The sequence below is a fragment of the Echeneis naucrates genome, chromosome 6 (genome assembly GCF_900963305.1).
Source record: "Echeneis naucrates chromosome 6, fEcheNa1.1, whole genome shotgun sequence".
Lineage (NCBI taxonomy): Eukaryota > Metazoa > Chordata > Actinopteri > Carangiformes > Echeneidae > Echeneis > Echeneis naucrates.
The window spans coordinates 12,384,519-12,402,716 of record NC_042516.1 but is presented as its reverse complement, the minus strand read 5'-3'; the positions used below and the strand labels follow the sequence as shown (position 1 = coordinate 12,402,716).

The 18,198-nt window shown below is 40.0% G+C and overlaps 2 protein-coding genes across 14 annotated transcripts; one reads left to right on the top strand and one right to left on the bottom strand.

The window, feature by feature from the left end:
• The first annotated feature begins 443 nt into the window (after positions 1 to 443).
• Positions 444 to 7,101, top strand: gsdmeb (gasdermin Eb). Of its 2 annotated transcripts, XM_029504304.1 has the most exons (11): positions 444 to 565; positions 734 to 956; positions 1,059 to 1,251; positions 1,480 to 1,654; positions 2,772 to 2,892; positions 2,990 to 3,106; positions 3,419 to 3,546; positions 3,645 to 3,828; positions 4,051 to 4,124; positions 4,227 to 4,373; positions 5,983 to 7,101. In XM_029504304.1, exons 2-11 carry the CDS (start codon positions 752 to 754, stop codon positions 6,061 to 6,063), a joined length of 1,425 nt encoding a protein of 474 aa, XP_029360164.1. In that variant the 5' UTR covers positions 444 to 565; positions 734 to 751; the 3' UTR covers positions 6,064 to 7,101. The 2 variants fall into 2 exon arrangements, with proteins under 2 accessions (XP_029360164.1, XP_029360163.1); XM_029504303.1 differs by lacking the exon at positions 5,983 to 7,101 and having other exon boundaries at positions 4,227 to 5,198.
• Positions 5,196 to 14,752, bottom strand: pals2a (protein associated with LIN7 2, MAGUK p55 family member a). 12 transcript variants are annotated; one of them, XM_029504291.1, is made up of 14 exons: positions 14,389 to 14,752; positions 12,227 to 12,310; positions 11,593 to 11,759; positions 10,658 to 10,776; positions 9,769 to 9,921; positions 8,977 to 9,126; positions 8,531 to 8,758; positions 7,629 to 7,760; positions 7,357 to 7,459; positions 7,150 to 7,221; positions 6,883 to 7,044; positions 6,581 to 6,783; positions 6,363 to 6,491; positions 5,196 to 6,233 (listed from the first exon to the last, which is right to left on the bottom strand). In XM_029504291.1, exons 3-14 carry the CDS (start codon positions 11,621 to 11,623, stop codon positions 6,057 to 6,059), a joined length of 1,659 nt encoding a protein of 552 aa, XP_029360151.1. In that variant the 5' UTR covers positions 11,624 to 11,759; positions 12,227 to 12,310; positions 14,389 to 14,752; the 3' UTR covers positions 5,196 to 6,056. The 12 variants fall into 12 exon arrangements, with proteins under 12 accessions (XP_029360151.1, XP_029360154.1, XP_029360150.1 ...); XM_029504294.1 differs by having other exon boundaries at positions 11,593 to 11,717; XM_029504290.1 differs by having other exon boundaries at positions 14,398 to 14,752.
• Positions 14,753 to 18,198: the final 3,446 nt, after the last annotated feature.

Genomic DNA, 18,198 nt, shown 5'->3' with positions numbered 1-18,198 from the left:
GCAATGCTACATATCCTACATGCAGCACAGACTCATCAGGGGAATCGGTGAAGCGGATGTGGGCCATCTGGTTGGACGAGTAACAGTCTTCATGTTTTCACAAAATATAGTTGTGACAAAAAGTCCCAAAGGAGGGAAAAAACACCATTCCAGCATTTTTATGATATTTCTAAATATTATGACAACTCTTTAGTATTAGTGTTAGTGTAGGCAGAAAAATGTTGATGTTGAATGTTGAAGATTATATATAATGGTAAGTCGTTTTAATAATAGTAGGGGTAGTATTTGTAGTATAATAATAATAATAGCTGTAATTCTTAGCATCGTCGGTACTGATATTATTTTATGAAGTCTTTTTTCCGTGTAGCATTTTTATTTTATATAATGATATTTATTCGTCATTCCAGGCCTGATGTGGCCTGACAGTCCTCCGGGTGGGCGGAGCCTCTCCTCCGCCTGGGGATCATTGCAGCGTCGACAGTCCGGACTCAGAGGAAACTTCCTTCGCCTGCTCCGTCTCTGAATCCGGATCGTCGGGGAAAGTAGACCGTCTCGGTGACTGCAGGTGAACTTTAACAACAACACGAATGAAGCTGGGCAGCTTTGCTGTCGCTGTCTCCGTGTTAATGTGGGCTGAAAGCGATAAGCTGTGCCTGACAGAGAGGGGTGTTAGTTACTTACTAGCTGATGTACAGCCTACTGTTTGTTTTTGGCTTCATCATCTCTCTCACAGATTTGATCCAGCTGAGAGATGTTTGCCACAGCCACCAGAAACTTTGTGGAGGAGGTGGACCCTGGAGGTCTGCTCATCCCAGTTTCCAGCCTGAATGACACTCTGGATATTCTCATGATGGTGGTGAAGCGCAAGCGATTCTGGTTCTGGCAGAAGCCCAAGTATCACCCCACTGATTTTCACCTCAATGATATATTAGCAGGAAATGTACCGATCAATCCAGGTAAACAACACTATTATAGATTATATTTGTTGAAAGTCTGTAATTTTACAGCTAATTATTCTGAACAGATTGCAGAAAACCCAAATGTTTTCCTGTCCACAGATATCAAAGAGACAGACTTCATCAAATACAATGGGACATATGGGGACATCATTCAAGGATCTATGGATGCAAATTTTGCCCAGAACAATCTGAGTGTGGAGGGTAAAGACTCTTCCAAACTCCAGTCATCCTTTGGCAGTCTGAAGAAAGAGGAAATAAATGTGCAGAAGTTGCTGAAAGACTCGGAAGGCCGGTTAGTTTGCCATCTATATGTGGTTAAGTTTGTTTTAAACAGTGTTTGAATTCAAAAAAAACATCAGAAACATCATCAGATATTCTGTATAGTAAAGGTATGTAAACAGCAGAACTGAACTTTGTCCAATCATAAAGTTGCAAACAAAGCACATGGTTCAGTTTAATATTAATATGGAAGCGTTGTAGGGTAAGTGTAACACTTGTTTTGGTAAATTCAACATCTCAGGGTCCTGGACATGTCACACTGTCTGGTCCAGCAGACAAAGGAGAGGCACAGGCAGGCTTTTGGGATTGTGAAGGAGCGGATTGTGGCCACTATGCCCTGTTCAGTCATAGAGGAAGTGCAACAGGGTGGACAGTGTGGTGGACATATGAGCTTCTGCGTGCCCAAGAGCCCTAAGGTAGAGTAGTCACACTCATTTTTGATTTCAAAGTCATTATTCGATTGTTGGGGGGCGTCCTTTTAGTACAGATCATTTTAAGGTTAGTGTCGTCTGATCTAGTCCAGTATCATTGGTTTTAGGCCATGAAACTAGTTTTGATTTTTAAGTTATTTTTAAGATGGTCTGCAGGGTGTCATGGCTGATATAATTTTGCAACTTGGGGCAGCACGGCAGCATAGTGGTTGCCCCCAAATAAGAAGGTTGCGGGTTCAGTTCCCAGCCTGGGGCCTTTCTGTGTGGAGTTTGCATGTTCTCCCCATGCCTGTGTGTGTGGTAAGATCTGACCTGCTTGGCATTTCAGTGTATGGTCACAGTACACTAATTCAATTCTTCAATGCTACTTATACTTATACCCATATAGTGAGTTATTGCTTTACCAAGAGTTGAATTTTGGGGTAGTGCAGTTCTAAATGCAAATGGAAGGGATGACCGGGTTAAGAGTCTTGATTTCACGATTAAGTTGACTTCTTGATAATGCCTGCAGAGATGTCCTCGCATATCTACTGTGTTGCCTGTGGAGTCTGCTACATGCTCCTAACAAAGCTTACAAACTTTGGTTTTCTTGTTGACAACGCAACATTGTTAATATATTTTTTCAGGAGAGGGAGTTAACTTGTCTTCTATATCAGCAGCTGCCAAGGTGTCATTTAACTGGCTGCAGATTCAAGTGAGAGCAGGTCATGCTGACTTGCTGCACTTTTTTTTTCCCCCTCTTGACCGACTTGCGGGACATGACATTGTGGGCGTGGCTACATACTTTTCTCCACTTTTGATTTCAAAGGTCAAAATTGTGATGTCCTTTTGGTCAATACCCAAGTTAGATACCATAGATACCAAGATTGTAAAACCTCTAGTCATTTGCTGCTCATTTGGGACTCTTGATGAAAATGTTTCTTAAAGTAAAATTCACTTGTAGGAACACGGGAGGTAACACATTGACATGATAACTATGACCCAACAGATGTTATTCAGCAGTGGTAATTCATCTAAAGAGCATTATCATGAAAAAACATACTGACTTGTATCAAAATTAGTTTGTTTGGTCTCAAATATCTGATGGTTATTGTTGCTGCAGGTTTCATTGAAAGAAAATGGGAGCCTGAGCAAAGACAGTAATGTTACTATGGAGATTCCCACCAACACTACCATTGCCTATTCCCTCATAGAGCTAGAGATCAAACAGGATGGATGCTTTGGTGAGGAATCATTTACTTAATCCATAGATCCAATTTGCTGATTTGATAACAGCCATGTAATAAATACCAAGGTTTTAACATGCCCCACTCTTCTCAGAGTTGTGTCTGCTGTCAGACACCACTGGAGGTTTTGAAGTAGACAGCATCCAAGACAAACTTTTGGGTTCCACAGGAGCTCGTGCACATGATTCTGAAAATAGATGCCTTCAGCAAGGTAAGTTACTTATGTTCTTTCTGCAGCTTTCTGCAGAGTCATATGTGACTCTAGGCTTTTGCAAAGCAAATGTGTGTCAGGTCAACAAGGGGTTTCAGAGGGTGGAGCTCCTCTGTCTTATCAGAGTGATGCACTAACCACATGTAAACATGGGCTTTGACCTGATTATTTACAACCAAGAATCAATATGTTTAGTTCAGCTTTTCATTACACGTCTGGTTCAGTCTTACTGATCTGAATGGATGCAGAATGCACACTTTTAGTGTTTGGAGGAAGTAATGTATATTTTTTTCTTCTTCTTTTCAATGATAGAGCTCGAGCAACATAATGATCTTTTCCAGCTGCTTTCATCTCTTCCTGTCAACACAAGGTCCTCCCTTTTTGACCAATTCACAAAGGTTCTCCAGGACAGAGCAGCTGTTAGTGCCCTTCAGAATGTGGTAAGTGGGACACAAAGAGGTTTTGGCTGAATAAATGTACTATGTTAATGTGGATTTAGGACAAATGAAATGCTGTTGCTCTGGGTTCTGTGTCTCAGCTGGACCGGATGTGCCTGGGGGAGAGTCCTGTCCTGGGTGATCTTACAGTGATGGCATCTCAGAAACAAAACATCCAAGCAATTGTGGAGCTCGCTAAACAGTCTGGTGAAGCGGACTCATCTCAGACAGACCGGCCTACATCAGTCCTCACAGCCCTTCATCTCATTAGCAGTGCTTTGGATGGTGAGAAATGTTATGCTATGTCAAGTAGTCATTATTTAAAAGAAAGGTTGCTTGAATTCAATAAAAAAAACAACATTAAAATCAGTTGGTAATCAGGTAAACTTATAATTTTGATCCCCAGATGAGAATCATGTAGTTGTATGGTTCCCACTGTGTGCAGAATGTCCTGAAAACCTAATTTCCAAGTTATTTTTTCCTGAATCTTGAGTCTTTGTCTTTCAGAAATGACCAATGATTGTCTCTTCGTCTTGGGAATGTGCTGCAGCAACAAAGTGTTACAGACCATGGAGCTATTGGTTAGTAAAGACAGTTTTTACAGAAGGATTATGACACAAGATGTTGCATTTTTACTTACATTTTTGCTAAATGATGGTGATTTTTGCAAACATTTGTTCCAGGTGCAGAGTGCATCAGGAAAGGGGGAGTTACCTCTCAGCAGCTCAGGATTTACTGCACTGACACCAGATGTCTATGAAAAGGCTGAATATCTGTTTGGCTCCTCTAATGTGTCCCTAAAAAGAGAAGGGGACACAGTGAAGACAGAAGTAAGCAAAGAGCCAGGAAATCTTCCCCTGTTGCTGTGCATCGCTGTCAGAGGTCTTGCCTCACTAGCCATGTCTGGTTGAACAAATTATGCTTATATCCACCAGAAACATAAACTACCACTCTTGATATTTGTATATCACATATATATAGGGGATCATATATGTTGAGTCCTTTTCATCAATCTTTTTAAAATTCTTTTTTGGTGCCTTGAATTTCCTTTAAAACACTGTGGCATATTACTGCAGGGTAATTATATATATAATAAATTTTTTTCTACAGCAGAACTTAGGTTACGGATTTTAGACAATTTGACAAAACAAAAATTTTTGTCATTGCTGTGTTTTGGGGGATCGTGATGGGCATCTCTTACTGACCTGATTTTATAGAAAATAGCAAATAATCAATTTTTATATTATTCACCAAGTAAGTGATGTTGTTTGCGGTTTACATTGGCTGTGTCACAATCCAAGAAAATCCTGGGTTCTAATGTGACGAGTCAGGCTTTCACCAAACTGTAGGATTGTGGGATATCTATGCGCATATTTTAGGGTTTTCTCTTTAGTTCTTTTTTACTATTTTCTATGTAAGTATTTTTATGGAAAGTATAGTTGTATCAAATATTAAATATTGGTATTATTAAATATAATTAATACCACACTCTAATGTTTGGAATAGTTTCTGAAGATGTGTTTTTATCTGTTTTATGTCTTGAACATGTCAGGGCACACAGCTAATGATCTTGGAGGTTGTTTCTTGTAGGCTAATTAATAAACATATTTGCTGAGTGATTACAGAAAAATAAAGTAAAACCAATGCAGATCATTAGAAAACACCAGTCATTTATTTTACATCTGAAAATACATCTGAAGTCTTGTAAAATATACCTTTATAAGTAAATACGAACTTGATTTAAAACAGTTACGTTTTTAGTAATATCACATCAAAAGGGATGGTTCACTGAGATGCAGTACCCTGCTGTGGAAATTTTTTTTCTTTCTTCCAGACAAACAAAGCACCATGTCAACGGGTCTAATAGTCCAAAAACAAACCATGATTCAAATGTATGAAAAACAACCAACATAATTAATCTGTTGTGCTTGCATGAATGAGATAATGGGTAAACACTACACTATTACCTTTCTTCCTGTTATTAGGTTGGACTGCAAAGACAACAGTACCTAAATGTAGCCTTCACAAAGTTTAAAATGAGACAGTATTCTAAATGAACGGTGACAGGTTTGTAGTGACAAATGAGATGAAGCACTGCAGGCGTAAGCGCTGTAAACTGGAACACTGAGGTATCATCATTTTTAATGAGCAAACCCTCATTTCTGCAGAATAAATACACTTCGCCTATCTTACATACAGATGTAAAATTAAAATAACAGGACCAGGCAAAAACTTGCTTTTGCTTTTAAAATATCCTGACACAGGTCAGTAATTTTTCCAATCCATATGGAGGAAAAACATTGCTTATACACTTCCTCTGTGTTGTGAATTGCATAGTGTACTATTAAGGAATCTGGCAATTCATATCAAAGTGACTCAGATGCAGCTGTGTGCAAGACCCAAATTCATACGTGGCTGTCCAACACTTTCTTTGTGCAGGACAGGGTTGTGTCCGCTTTCATCCCAGGCTCAGCAGCTCCAACAGCCTCGTCCCTCCAGCAGGGGGTAGAACATCAATAGACCCAACTGACTGGAACCCACTGTGGCTCAATGAATAATCGCTCTACTGCCTCCTGCAGCTTGTCAAAGGCCTTATCCAGATTGTCATTAACAATAGTCAGGTCAAAGTAGTGGCTGTATGCCCGCCGGATCCTGGCACTCTCATCCACAGTTTTCTTCAAATCATTCTCCTGGTACAGAAAGACATGCAGTCCATTACAGTGATGGAGGCAACAATTCTTCATGGGTAAAGACCACTGAAACTACCATGTTTCTAATTGAGAAGTCCTCAGAGACCCTTAAATACATTTAAAACTTACTGTGAGTAATTTCGTGGTAAGTCCAGCATCTACTACAGCTTTGTGCATAGCTCTTAGTATCTCCAACTCAGGAGCAGCAATAAACACCACAAAGGGCATAAATTCAGCAGTCTTTAACACTTTCAGGGCCTGAAGAGAAAAAGAGGACAAAGATGTTAACTAAAGCTTTAGAGGAAAAAAAATATGTGCACACTGAGCGTGAGATGCCTTAAATTAACCTGAGGGTTGACGTCGAGGATGCAGGTTCTACCCATATTCACCACTTCATGGATCGAGTCAATCTTGGTCCCATAGAGGTTGCCATCGTACTCGCCGTGTTCCAGGTAACGGCTCTCCTTAATGTGCTTCTCCATCTCTTCCCGTGTTACAAAGCAGTAGTTTTGGCCATCTTTCTCTTCTTCTCTGGGACGCCGTGACGTGACTGAAGGTCAAAGGGGAGGAAACGTGTGACATGTACTCTGGCAGGAAACTTTAAGGTAAAAACAATTCACCTGTCTCAGCTATCTTCCTACACACTTACAGGGGACAGTAGTTCCATACTGAAGAGGATTTAAAAGAATAAGTCTGTTCTTCAGGCTACGCCTGCCGACTCCCTGGGCTCCAATCAAAACAAGCGTTTTCCTCTGGAATGGAGGCATCTTGGCAACTTCCTCATAGATCTGCAGCTCAAAACGATCAAACTCTGTTCAAAGCCATACAAAGGCTGAATTAGTACGGTATTATAATCTATGAACCTGGATTCAACATTGTCAAGGTCCTTCATTTTGAAATAAATTGTGATACACACCAGCGTTCTTGGCAGTAAGGTACATCATTTTTTTCTTCTTTTTCTTTGCAGTTCTAGTTCCACAGAGCATCCCTGAGCCACATACAGAAAATATCAGGTCACCACTAGGTGGTGCTAAAGACAAGACATGTTTGACAAGTTACTCTGGTTTGAATAAAGAGTAACTGGTTATCATGGCTTAAAATACATAGCATAATTTGGACTGACCACTCCCAGAAGTGTCCCAGTCCTTCCTCACAAAAGCTTTTCGTTTCTCCTCCAAAAACTGACTTGGAATCAAACCAGTGGCTCCACCAACGACTTTGCATGCCTACATGGAAATCCCAGTAAGTTGAGGCATTATTGGCCATCTACCATCTACAGGTGCTACAAACATTTCCATCTTTAGCTACCTCAAGCAATTTCCAACCGGCAGTGTTTATAATCTCCCAAAAGCAGCCCTATAGTTCATAATCATGGGGTAATATGTGCCTGCTCACCTGCCACCAGTTGGGGTCCTCCTTGTTTACAACATGGAGAATGTCTCCTTTGGAGAAGGCGAGACCAGCCTCTTTACAGGGGATCAGGTTGTCTGTGGTTGGGTTATAGTTGAAGTGAGGTTTAAGATAAACCTGCAGTTTGGAGTGTAAACATAATATTTGTCAATTAAATCACAACAAGATAAAACACATCAGGATAGAAAGATACCTGAAATCCCTACTAATGTATAAAATATAATCTGACATCAACCTTCTTTTTGTGCCATACACCCATGTTTGATTACATGGGTGTATGGCGCCCATGAGGACAGCAGGTTGAACAGGTTGGATGGGCATGGCCCAGATTCCCATACAAAAACTTGGTTGCTTTCTAAACAACTTCCAAATTAGGGATGCTGATGGATTAATCACACAGAAATTTCTAGTTCAGAAACTTAATTTACTAGACAAAACTCTTACTCTCACTGAAACCCAATAAATACATAAGCAGACAGTAGAATGAGATAATTCAATCCTCCTAGGCACAAAGATCAGCGTGTGACATAACCCTACATACTGTTCCTTAGTGTCAGCTGCTGTGTGTGCCTGTTACAGTAAGAAGGAGAGGAGAAGGGGGGGGGGGGGGGTTCAAGTGAATAGAGTGGTGTATGTCCCAGATAGTGTGTGAAGTGTTATTAATAGACCCTCTGAGGGCTCAATTTTCAGAAGCCTAGCATTCTAAGACCTGCCAGGTCAGTAAATTCTGCCAAACCCCTGCAGGTATAGTGCAACTTTTGATACTACAGATTTCAGCAAATATTGGATGACTATGCAAAGACCAATTGAAAATAAGCAGATTTATTTTCTCCAATTTTTCCTGTGGATAAAAAAGGAACCTAATTTGCAGCATCTCTCTTCTTCACCTGTGGCAGTGGCGGTGTGTCTCTATAGCTGGGCAAGACCTTGAGCGTGATGCTCCCACTGCAATCCTTCAGCAACTCCTGGAGTTCACGGGGATTGCTGCCGACCTCACGACCGTTCACCTCACGGATTATGTCCCCAGTGTGCAGCATGCCCTGCCTGTCAATTGAACTGCCGTGCAGAATCCGTGCAATCACCATCTCCCCTCGTTCCACACGGAAAGTCACCCCCTGAAAGATAGTTTCGGTCATTTGGCACTGTGCAATCACACTTTGTGAATCATAGAAGAGGCCTATTTCACGGGTTGGTCAGTATGGATTTGTAAAGTAACTCTTATTCAGGTGCTATGTGAAACTTATTCACATGTGGAGAAACATTACAGTCTAACAAGAACATTACATTCTTCCTCTGTAGAGCTGTGGTTTATTTAAAAGTCTGGCAGACTTACCAGTGGCTCCCTGTCTTTTTTCTGGATGCCAATCATCCTGACAGCATCAGCTGGCATCAGCGAACTGGTTAGCAACACATCGCTGTTTACTGCAGCATAACGCATTTCATAGCACTTTGCAGCCACTTTATCATGAGCTTCTATCAATGACTGATGCAGACAGATTGGCAAAGGAGGGAGAAAGAAAAGACAGACATAAGACTGGCTCAAGTACATTTCAAAAAGGAAGAGTCATATCAAAATTACCAAAATAAAAACACTGAGTGGAACAGGAACACATCGTACATTACCACTAAAGACATAAATCACTTTGCTGTTCAGATTCCTTTGACATAACGCTTTATAAAAAGACACTTCATGACCGCCTTAACAAAGGCTTAATTGTTAAAAAGAGAAGAAAACCCAGTTTTGTTCTTACCCTTACAGCAACGGCACAGTTCACATTGGTTAGAGACTACAAACCGCATCAGCAAATGTGCAGATTTTCTAGAAGAGTTGGTGGCAGTCTTCTCCCCCTCACTTTACCCACATAACTCAGCCTGCTATTGGCCCGAGGAAATACACCCCCACCCTCCCATGTTGAAGCTTGCAAGTGGTTTAGAATATAAAGGGCAACAAAGAAAAAGAGCTGTTTAGCAGGCACTTCAGAGAAAATTAGGCAATGACTGGAAAAAAGATCTAACATCCATTCCCACACAACACAAACTACAGTATTCATTCCATAAAGCTGTTGTCTATTCATACTTGTTTGAAACCAGCAACAATTGTGAAGAGGAATGAGGCCTAATATACCTTAAAGTGAGGCTCCTTGAGGATTTTGGCAAGCTCTGCAGAAGCAGCATCTTTTTCTGGCAGACTGTTAAGGGAATCCAGGATCTCTGTGACCAGTTGCACATTACCATCCTGCACAGCTTGTAGCTTCACTTCCTCAAGACGCTCATGGGCCTACTCAAAAAAAATGTATTAATTAAAAATAAATAAATAAATAAATAAATGTTTAAAAAAAAAAACATACATATACAAAAAAAGATTGAGCTGAAAGATATTTGTTTTAATAAAAGTGAATTTTAAACAGATTAGAGAAGGTCAATAATTCCAGTGCAAAAAGCCATTTTATTTGGTGTTTATAACAATATTCTATTGACTGAAGGCAGCTGATTGCAATTTATAATTGTTAAAACTCAAGAGTGATCTCTCCGCGTTAGTCTCATCCTCTGTCTGTTGGAATAGGTTGTCTGATCAGCAAAAAGATGATCAAGATTGGTGTTAAAAAAGGAATAAAATGTCCTATCTTGACAATTTTTCAATACTTTTAATAGAAAAAACATTGTAGTACATTCCAAGAAACTGGTGCTTTGAAAAAATTCCATCATATTGTCACTGATAGTACAATGTGTTGCATGCAACAAACATAAACAGTTTATGATCACGTTCAATGGGCTCCATTTCATATTAAACGAAAGACTACACATAGGGCCATCTACTGTGAAAATGATCTAATATCTAAGGAGAGCAGGGCTCTGGTTGATGAAAATGAGGACAAGAGCTTGCCTCTATAAAAAGGTTTTCTATAGAAATTATTCTAATTATAGCTCTGTGTGTGTGTGTGTGTGTGTGTGTGTGTGTGTGTGCGCGCGCATACTGGACGCAGCACTGGTGCAAGTATGTTATGTCGTCTTACCTTTGCAAGGGAGCGGACAATGGGGCTCTCCATGATGCCTCTGAGGAAGATGAGGTCAATATCTTTGGTTCCTGTGCCTGAGGGCAGGTCTTTTAAGTTGTCTAGAACTTGCTGCATAGCTGAGGAGAAAAAAGCAAATAAATGATTGGTCTAAAACTGGGGTCTCCAACCCGCCGCTCCGGAGTCTAACGCAGTTCTTTCATTCCTCTGCCGAAAAATTGCCACTCTGATTCAGATCTAGTTTGAGCTTTTTGTAAATACAGACTAAAATGTCCATGACACCATGCTCCTTGCCAGTAATAATGTTAATAATTTAAAAAAATGGGGGGGGGGGCGCACAAACAAAACACTATAACACTGTGACTACAATAAAAGCTTACAGGACAAGAACAATGAGTGCACAATGAATGTCAACAGTCAATGGACCAATTCACAGAGAACATCCTTCATTTCCATATCTGCAGCAACAAACACAGTTGCAAACAAATTATTCCATTAATAGGTCTGTTTGTTGAGGCTGACAGCAGATTGCAAGAAAAATACAGCAAAATCAATGGGTCTGCATAAATGCCATGAGCCATTATTTACCGGGCCACTTGGCAACAAAATTAGTACATCATTTTATAAATGCGAGCCATTATATGTTCATGAAAATAAGATTTGCTATATACAGTGATTTTTTTAAGCATTTTGCCTGACTATGTTTTTTCAGACCATTTGAAAACTGAAATAGACAGAAATTTGAGGTCTGACAGGACAAATGTAGACACTGTAAAACACAATAAGAACATTGAAAGGCAGTAGCAAATGCGCTCAACTATTTCTAGTAAGTAAGCAAAGCACTGTTGAAATTGGAATCAAATGTCACCATCATCAAAATTTTGCACACATTCGTGTATGCAAGACTTATTAGAACTTTGTCAGTGATGGCTTACCTGAGCCAGACTTTGCATTGGCCACAGTCATGTTTACTATTCCTCAGTTCAGCAGGGTGAAACTCTCTGGTTTCGGTCAAAAGCCAACCAACTCCCCACTTATAGTAACCAGTGCAACTGGAGAGCTGCAGAAGGTAGGACATCTGCTGAAGTCAGGATATTGTTCACTACAAATGACCACAAAGGCAATATAAAAAAGGAGCGGCCTGGGACATCTGCCAATATGTATATCTATTTCATCATTGAGTGATGAATGCTTTAAGAAATACAAAACAGCACAGAATTTTTTTTTTCAAGACTCATGCAAGTTTTAACACAAAGCAAATTATGTGAATGAGTAAGAAAGTTATGAATGGAAAAGGAAAAAGCTTTCATCCTTGTGACTAAAGGTTGTACCAGCCACTTGGAGAAGTGGCTGGGACTATACAAACATGCTGTTGCATAAGACTAAGGAAAAAGGATCTGCCAGTGCCTTGGAGAAGTTTAATAACTTGTAGGTAGAACTTAATTAAAATGTAAATTGTGAACCATGTAAACATTAGAAATGCAGCAGTGTTGTCGATATCAACAAATACAGCAAACAAGCAGATAAAGACGCAGTGCCCAAAGCTAAAACACAAAGGCATTAACTCACCTACTAACTGTGTCAAATCATTAGTGCAGCACTCCAGCATGGAGCCTCATGTTTTCTACAAAACACTCATCTGGTGCCTCTGTGCTTCAGAGAGAATAGAGAAAGAGAAATTGCTTTACTTTCAATTATAGTCCCAGGAGCCCTAGCACCCTCCCTGGGTGTTGAAAAAGTCAACATATGCTGTTAAGTAGGCTCCCCGATATCCCCCGGTAAGTGTGCCTTCATTTCCCCAGCATTTCCTGTTCCTGTGTTCTCTTACTACTGTAATGGAGCCTTTCTGGTTGTCAAGGCTAGTCACATGACTGATGCCTGTTCAAAAAGACTCATTACTCACACCAAACCAGATCAAACTCCTTAAGATTGTGACTGTTGAGTATTAATGGATTTAACAAGATCAAAATTCAAAGCTGCAACTACAAAGTACATTTTTATGGAGCACAATTAATTTTTATGGTCAGTGAATGAAGAATATTGTAAAACTTTCCTGCAGCACTCTTTCTTTCTGTTCTTCAGCTGTCTGGGATACAACATATTCCCCATGTGCATGGAATATGTGCATGCATGGTTTTCAGTAAATCCTTAATAAGAAGTCAATTTTCGCACAAATGTTTCCAAATGATTTAAATAAAATCAACAACTGTTAACTACACACAATATTTCTGACGACTTGGTACTTTCTGAAAATGCTTTTTTCTTTCTTATAAATATCAAATTAAATTTGTCAGTGCATTGATGATGATGTTATTACCATTCACTAATGGTGCAGCAGATGCAGTGTGAAAAGCTGAAATTATTTCCAAATATTTCCAAATTTCCAAATATTTTGACAATCAGTTGATCTTTAGAGGTAAGTTGAAGGCTTTTGAATATTTGGATGTATGGTCAAACAAAGATAAGAAAACTGAAAATGTAACATCAGCTCGATCAGTATGTTTTTTTCTTTTTTTTGTACTTCCCAATCATCTGGCACTTGATAAATTAAGCAGTTATTCTGCAAATGAATCCATCTGAAATCCCCATCTGTCACAGCGTGACCTCTGAGGAAATGGAAAAGGAAGAATGCACACTGCTGGACAACATCATTCAAATATAACAGCAGAATTTGTAACATTAAAAATATGGTGGCCTGCAATCCCATTATAAAACTACTCCAGGTGTGAGACAGTCAGTTCATTTTTACAAATCAGACAACGCATACAAGGAATTCTTTGCCAGTAGTTGCTGTCTCTCTAGTATAAAAATTAAATGTTTAGAGACATTAAAAGGAAACTATATATCACCTTCTATATACAGAAATATAAATGCATGTGATGTGGAGTGTCTCCTGAGCTCGGGGTTCAGCTGAGGCCAGCAGCCCTCAGCGCCTCCAGCTGTCTGAGGGGAGGCACCGGGGAGGCACCGGGGGGGCAGCGCTCGGTGCGCTCGGTGCTCTCGGTGCTCACGGCGGCTGAGAAGTTCGTAACGAATCGTTCAGCTGTTAAAACCGCGGCCACAAAAGTTACAATAAACACACCGAAAAGCAGTCTTTACCAGACACCGTGCTGGCCGCTGCGACTTTCACTTTTCTGCCACCACTTACACACGTGTGTCCGCTTCTTCTGCGAACTTAGCATAAACCATAACTAGCCACTGGTAGCTGCTTACCGGCTGTAAATACACATTTAGTTGCTAACACACAGTCGCTGGATAGTGACTGAACTCGTCCAGACTGCGGCTTCAAGCTGTCATGTGTTCATTATCGTTAAATCCGCCTCCGTCCGTCCCGTTTCAACTTGCTGCGAACTAACAACCATCCTGTAGCTCATTCAACCACGTTAGCAATGCTAATGACTGCTGGCAAACACCAGTGTGAGCTCACACGTGTGCGACATTTCTCAGGCTGGCAATAATACTGTTACACCCCCCCCCCCCAAAAAAAAAAACAAAAAAAACAACAACAACAACATACACGTCGGTTAAACTAACCCACACCGTTTCGCCTCTCGGGTTTTGTTAGCGCTGCAGCAGCCATGTCGTTAGCCGGAGCTAACGGTAGTAACGTGTGGCCAAAGCTAGCTTAGCCGCTGCTAGCTGCTGGTACAGTGAGAGCAGAGGAATCACAAGGCTGCGCGATGAGAGTGTCTCTAAACCCGTCTGGTAAAAATGAATTAAGGATGCTGTACCTCACTCACCCAGAACCATCCGGTCAGGCTACCGTGCGTCTCCTCATGTCCAACCGCCGCAGATCACTTGGCCAGCGGTGAGTCCTGTGTGTGCGCCCCGCAGCTCGGACTGAGTCCTGACGGTGACACTCGGCGCGGTTCAAGTTGAGCCTGGCCAAGTGACTTCACTACTCACGCTAATTCACCGTGAACGCAACGCAAGAACAAGCAGCAGTGATTTCAGAAAAGGTGTGTCGATGTCAAACTCGTTCGTCCGACTGTCCAACGTTGTTTTCGCCATCAAATCCAGCGAGCCCACCTGGCTGCCTTTCGTCACACAGTTACACACCGCAGTATTTTTTTTAATTCACAGCCCATCGCTGCTGTTTACTCACCACCAGCTCAAACACACTGACCCCCAGTTTGTCTGTTTTTATTTCTCCCTTCATGTCAATGGATTGTACCAATAATTATGAACTGATATCTCTCCCCTGGCTGTGGCAAAACATAATGTAGGTTTATGTTGGAAAACAGCATAACAAAGAATTAAACCTTGTGGTCACACTTACCCTGTTACCAAGATGTGGAGTCAGGTCTTGTTGTTAATGCCACCAGTCATATAATATCCTGACATCTGCTTAATAAACAATGTCATTTGTGCCACCCATCAGAAGGACAAACAGAAGCACCAGGCATTACCTTAATCCCCAAATTTGTTTAATTCAGATACAACAAAACCTCCACACAGCTTTGTATAGTGCTGGTGTACCAGTAGATGGATCAGGTGTCATAACAGAGTTAAGCAAATTTTCTACGTTACGTGACTCGTTTTTGATGTATCCAGGTCAGTTGATTGGATTAAACTGTTAATCTCTTTTCAGGCAGACTGGAGGTACATGGCAGCAGGTTTGTCATAACAAGTAAATGCAACACAACTGTGTATGCAGTTTAAGATCTATTTCTATCTTTCTCTGCCTAAATGGAGCATTGACAACAGATACGTGGTGTAATCTCTTTAAACCAGAGGAAAAAAAAATCTTAAAATCTATTGATGCCAGTTCACCAGTAGAGAGCACTGTTACTCATCATACACAGCAGCAGAACTTGGCAGTAGAAAATATTTTGCTTTTTGGTGACTGTCAAGACCAGTGACGGAGAAAAGACAGCTGATAAACATGTTTTAGTGTAACAATGGCAGAACAGAGTTGCTGCCTTATGCAATCTTTATTTCATGCAACACAGGTTTATTTCATGTCAGTAGGTGACATGGCAGCAGCTTTGTGGTAATCAAACTCTGTTTGTGACAGCTCCACCAGCATCACCACAGTGACCCCCATCATACCTGTAACATACAGGCACCAGTATGAATTTTGGGTTTTAGTGTATGAAGGTTTTTTTTTCTTTTTTTCAAGAACACCAAAAGTCAGAGTCCAATTCTAACACTATCTTCGATATATTTATATATATTAGAATAGCATTTCACTGGATTGTATGAGTGTCTAATTTTCTTCCAGTAGCTCTTCAGACATGCTTGCTTATGCATTTCCATAAATTACTGACATAGAAAATGTAGATTTATGAAAATCGAAGAAAAATATTCACATAATGTGTACAAAGCAGTCCAACAATGTAATTTTAAATTAAATTACCTGGCATGGCTGGATCCTGGAATACTCTCTGTACTCTCCCTGACCAACACATCTGAAAATACAGTGTCCGGAGTGTCTCTTTTCCCATATCTATGCATTAAAAAAAGACAAGTAACGCATTATTACAGCTTTGCATGTACTTTTTTTTTTTTCTTAAGTCTGAAATTCAAGAACTGACCTCTGTCTTGTGATGAGGTTGATGTAGTGTCTTAGTGCAGAATAATATTTGGCTAGTTCCTCAGGTAGTGCTCCTTCCCGGGGATTGGCAGGCTTGGCTGGATATGCATTTATGCCAGAGTGAATACAAGACAGCAGGCAGAGAGTCAGCATACTCAACGGCATCACAGCACTGGAGCGAATCCTGGATCACAAAGAAAATGATCAGTCAAAAATATATTGCAAGAAATAATTCATGAATAATAAGCTCACAATGCCCAATCAGAAATAGAAGCTCAATATTGGGCTGATGTTCATGCAGTACATAAATAATAAAATCTTAATAAATACTTGCTGTCTGTCAAACAACAAGTGAGCTTTTCAATGAAAAAGTGACAAAAAATGTTGCCTACATAATAATGTCACACTGAATACTGCTGTTGGTCTTCTCGCTGGTCAGGGCACCTCAGTCAGATCCTCAGCGCTGACCTGCTCTTATATATTGTGTCTAGTGGGGAGGGAGGGTTGTTTCATGTACTCCTCGGGTGCTCCTGAGAAATTATTACTACCTCATTTGTTTAGTAATCGTAAATGGCAAGGCAGTAAAGTAAATGGAAATACTCAGTTACGTGGTTGAAAAAAAGGCCAAAATAATTTAAGTTATAGAAAAAGTAATCCTAGGTTTACTGTTAAACACAAGTACTGATTTTTTTTTGTTTTAATTTTATCAAGTTGTTATTAATTATTGTAATGAATTTAAATTAATTTAGAATGTCATTATTCCTGGTTTATATCACAGCAGATTATGTTTTGCCACAAAATCAACAAGTGATGAATTTGATTAGACATCAAATCTCAGATGCCCATAAATTTGATCCATGTCCGTTTGCAGGGTTAGGGTTACTTACTCTATCTTGAATGATCTTTTCCACAGTAAATACAAGAAGGCATTTTAAGACTAGAAAAGAGGTGGAAAACCTCTATTAACGTAAACTGTCCACTCAAGTCATAACCAGCATGACTAGTTTCATTAAAACTAATGATGCACAACATGAAGAGGCTGATGATGGTCTGTAGTTTGCACATTAAGTTGAAATATGCCCTCATGCTGTTGGTGTTCAGAAGGATGATGACTTTGAGAGATGCAAATGGCGTCTAAAAATATTATGGAATTTAATTGTTAATTGTCAGAATTACACAATCCACGATATAAATCAAGTGGTTATAAGTTGATTAGAATTTTATGCTATCTTTTTGATTTTGGGTTGTTGCTTTTACTGTATGTAACCATCTTATTTTTGTTCCATATTCAAACCTAAATGTATGTCTTATGTGGAGGCCCCAGGAAGAAGAGCTATTATTGCTAAAATGGAGAGATAGCGCATTGGGATCTAATTGAAAAAGGAATAAATAACAGGGCCGCCACAGTCCTTATTACACACATCTACATCCTTAACTCCTAAAAACTCCATCATAAACTCATTAATACATGTTGTTTGTAGTTTAAATATATTATCTTTACATCATTTATTGTGTAATAAATCAGCTTGAATACAAACAAAAAAAACTAATGCCAAAACTGAAGAGCGCAGATCCAAATGACCTCCAACCATAGAAGAGAGGGCAGTAAATTCCACATACCTGTTAAATGTCAGTCCCAGCTGATGGAGGGCACAAAAAAGCTTTCATCCTCCAAATGGTAAGATGACTTAAATGACAGCTATTCTCTTTGAAGAGCACTGCTGAAATTTGACAGTAGACGTTTTGTATGGCAGGGTGAAGTTCCAGAGCAGCAGGGCAATCACTATAAGCATTCAGTTTTATGTCATACACTATCCAGAGGTTATATGCTAAAAACAAGTTATTTCATTCCACAAGAAGTATTTGCATTTGAGTAAGAGGCTTTTGATGGATGCCAGTGCCTTAACTACTACTCCCAGACTATCCTGTGGATGTTCAGTACAAATCTGTCACAGCGTGAAAGCTCCAATCTTACTGGAACCAAAGCAATAAAACCCTAGCCAAA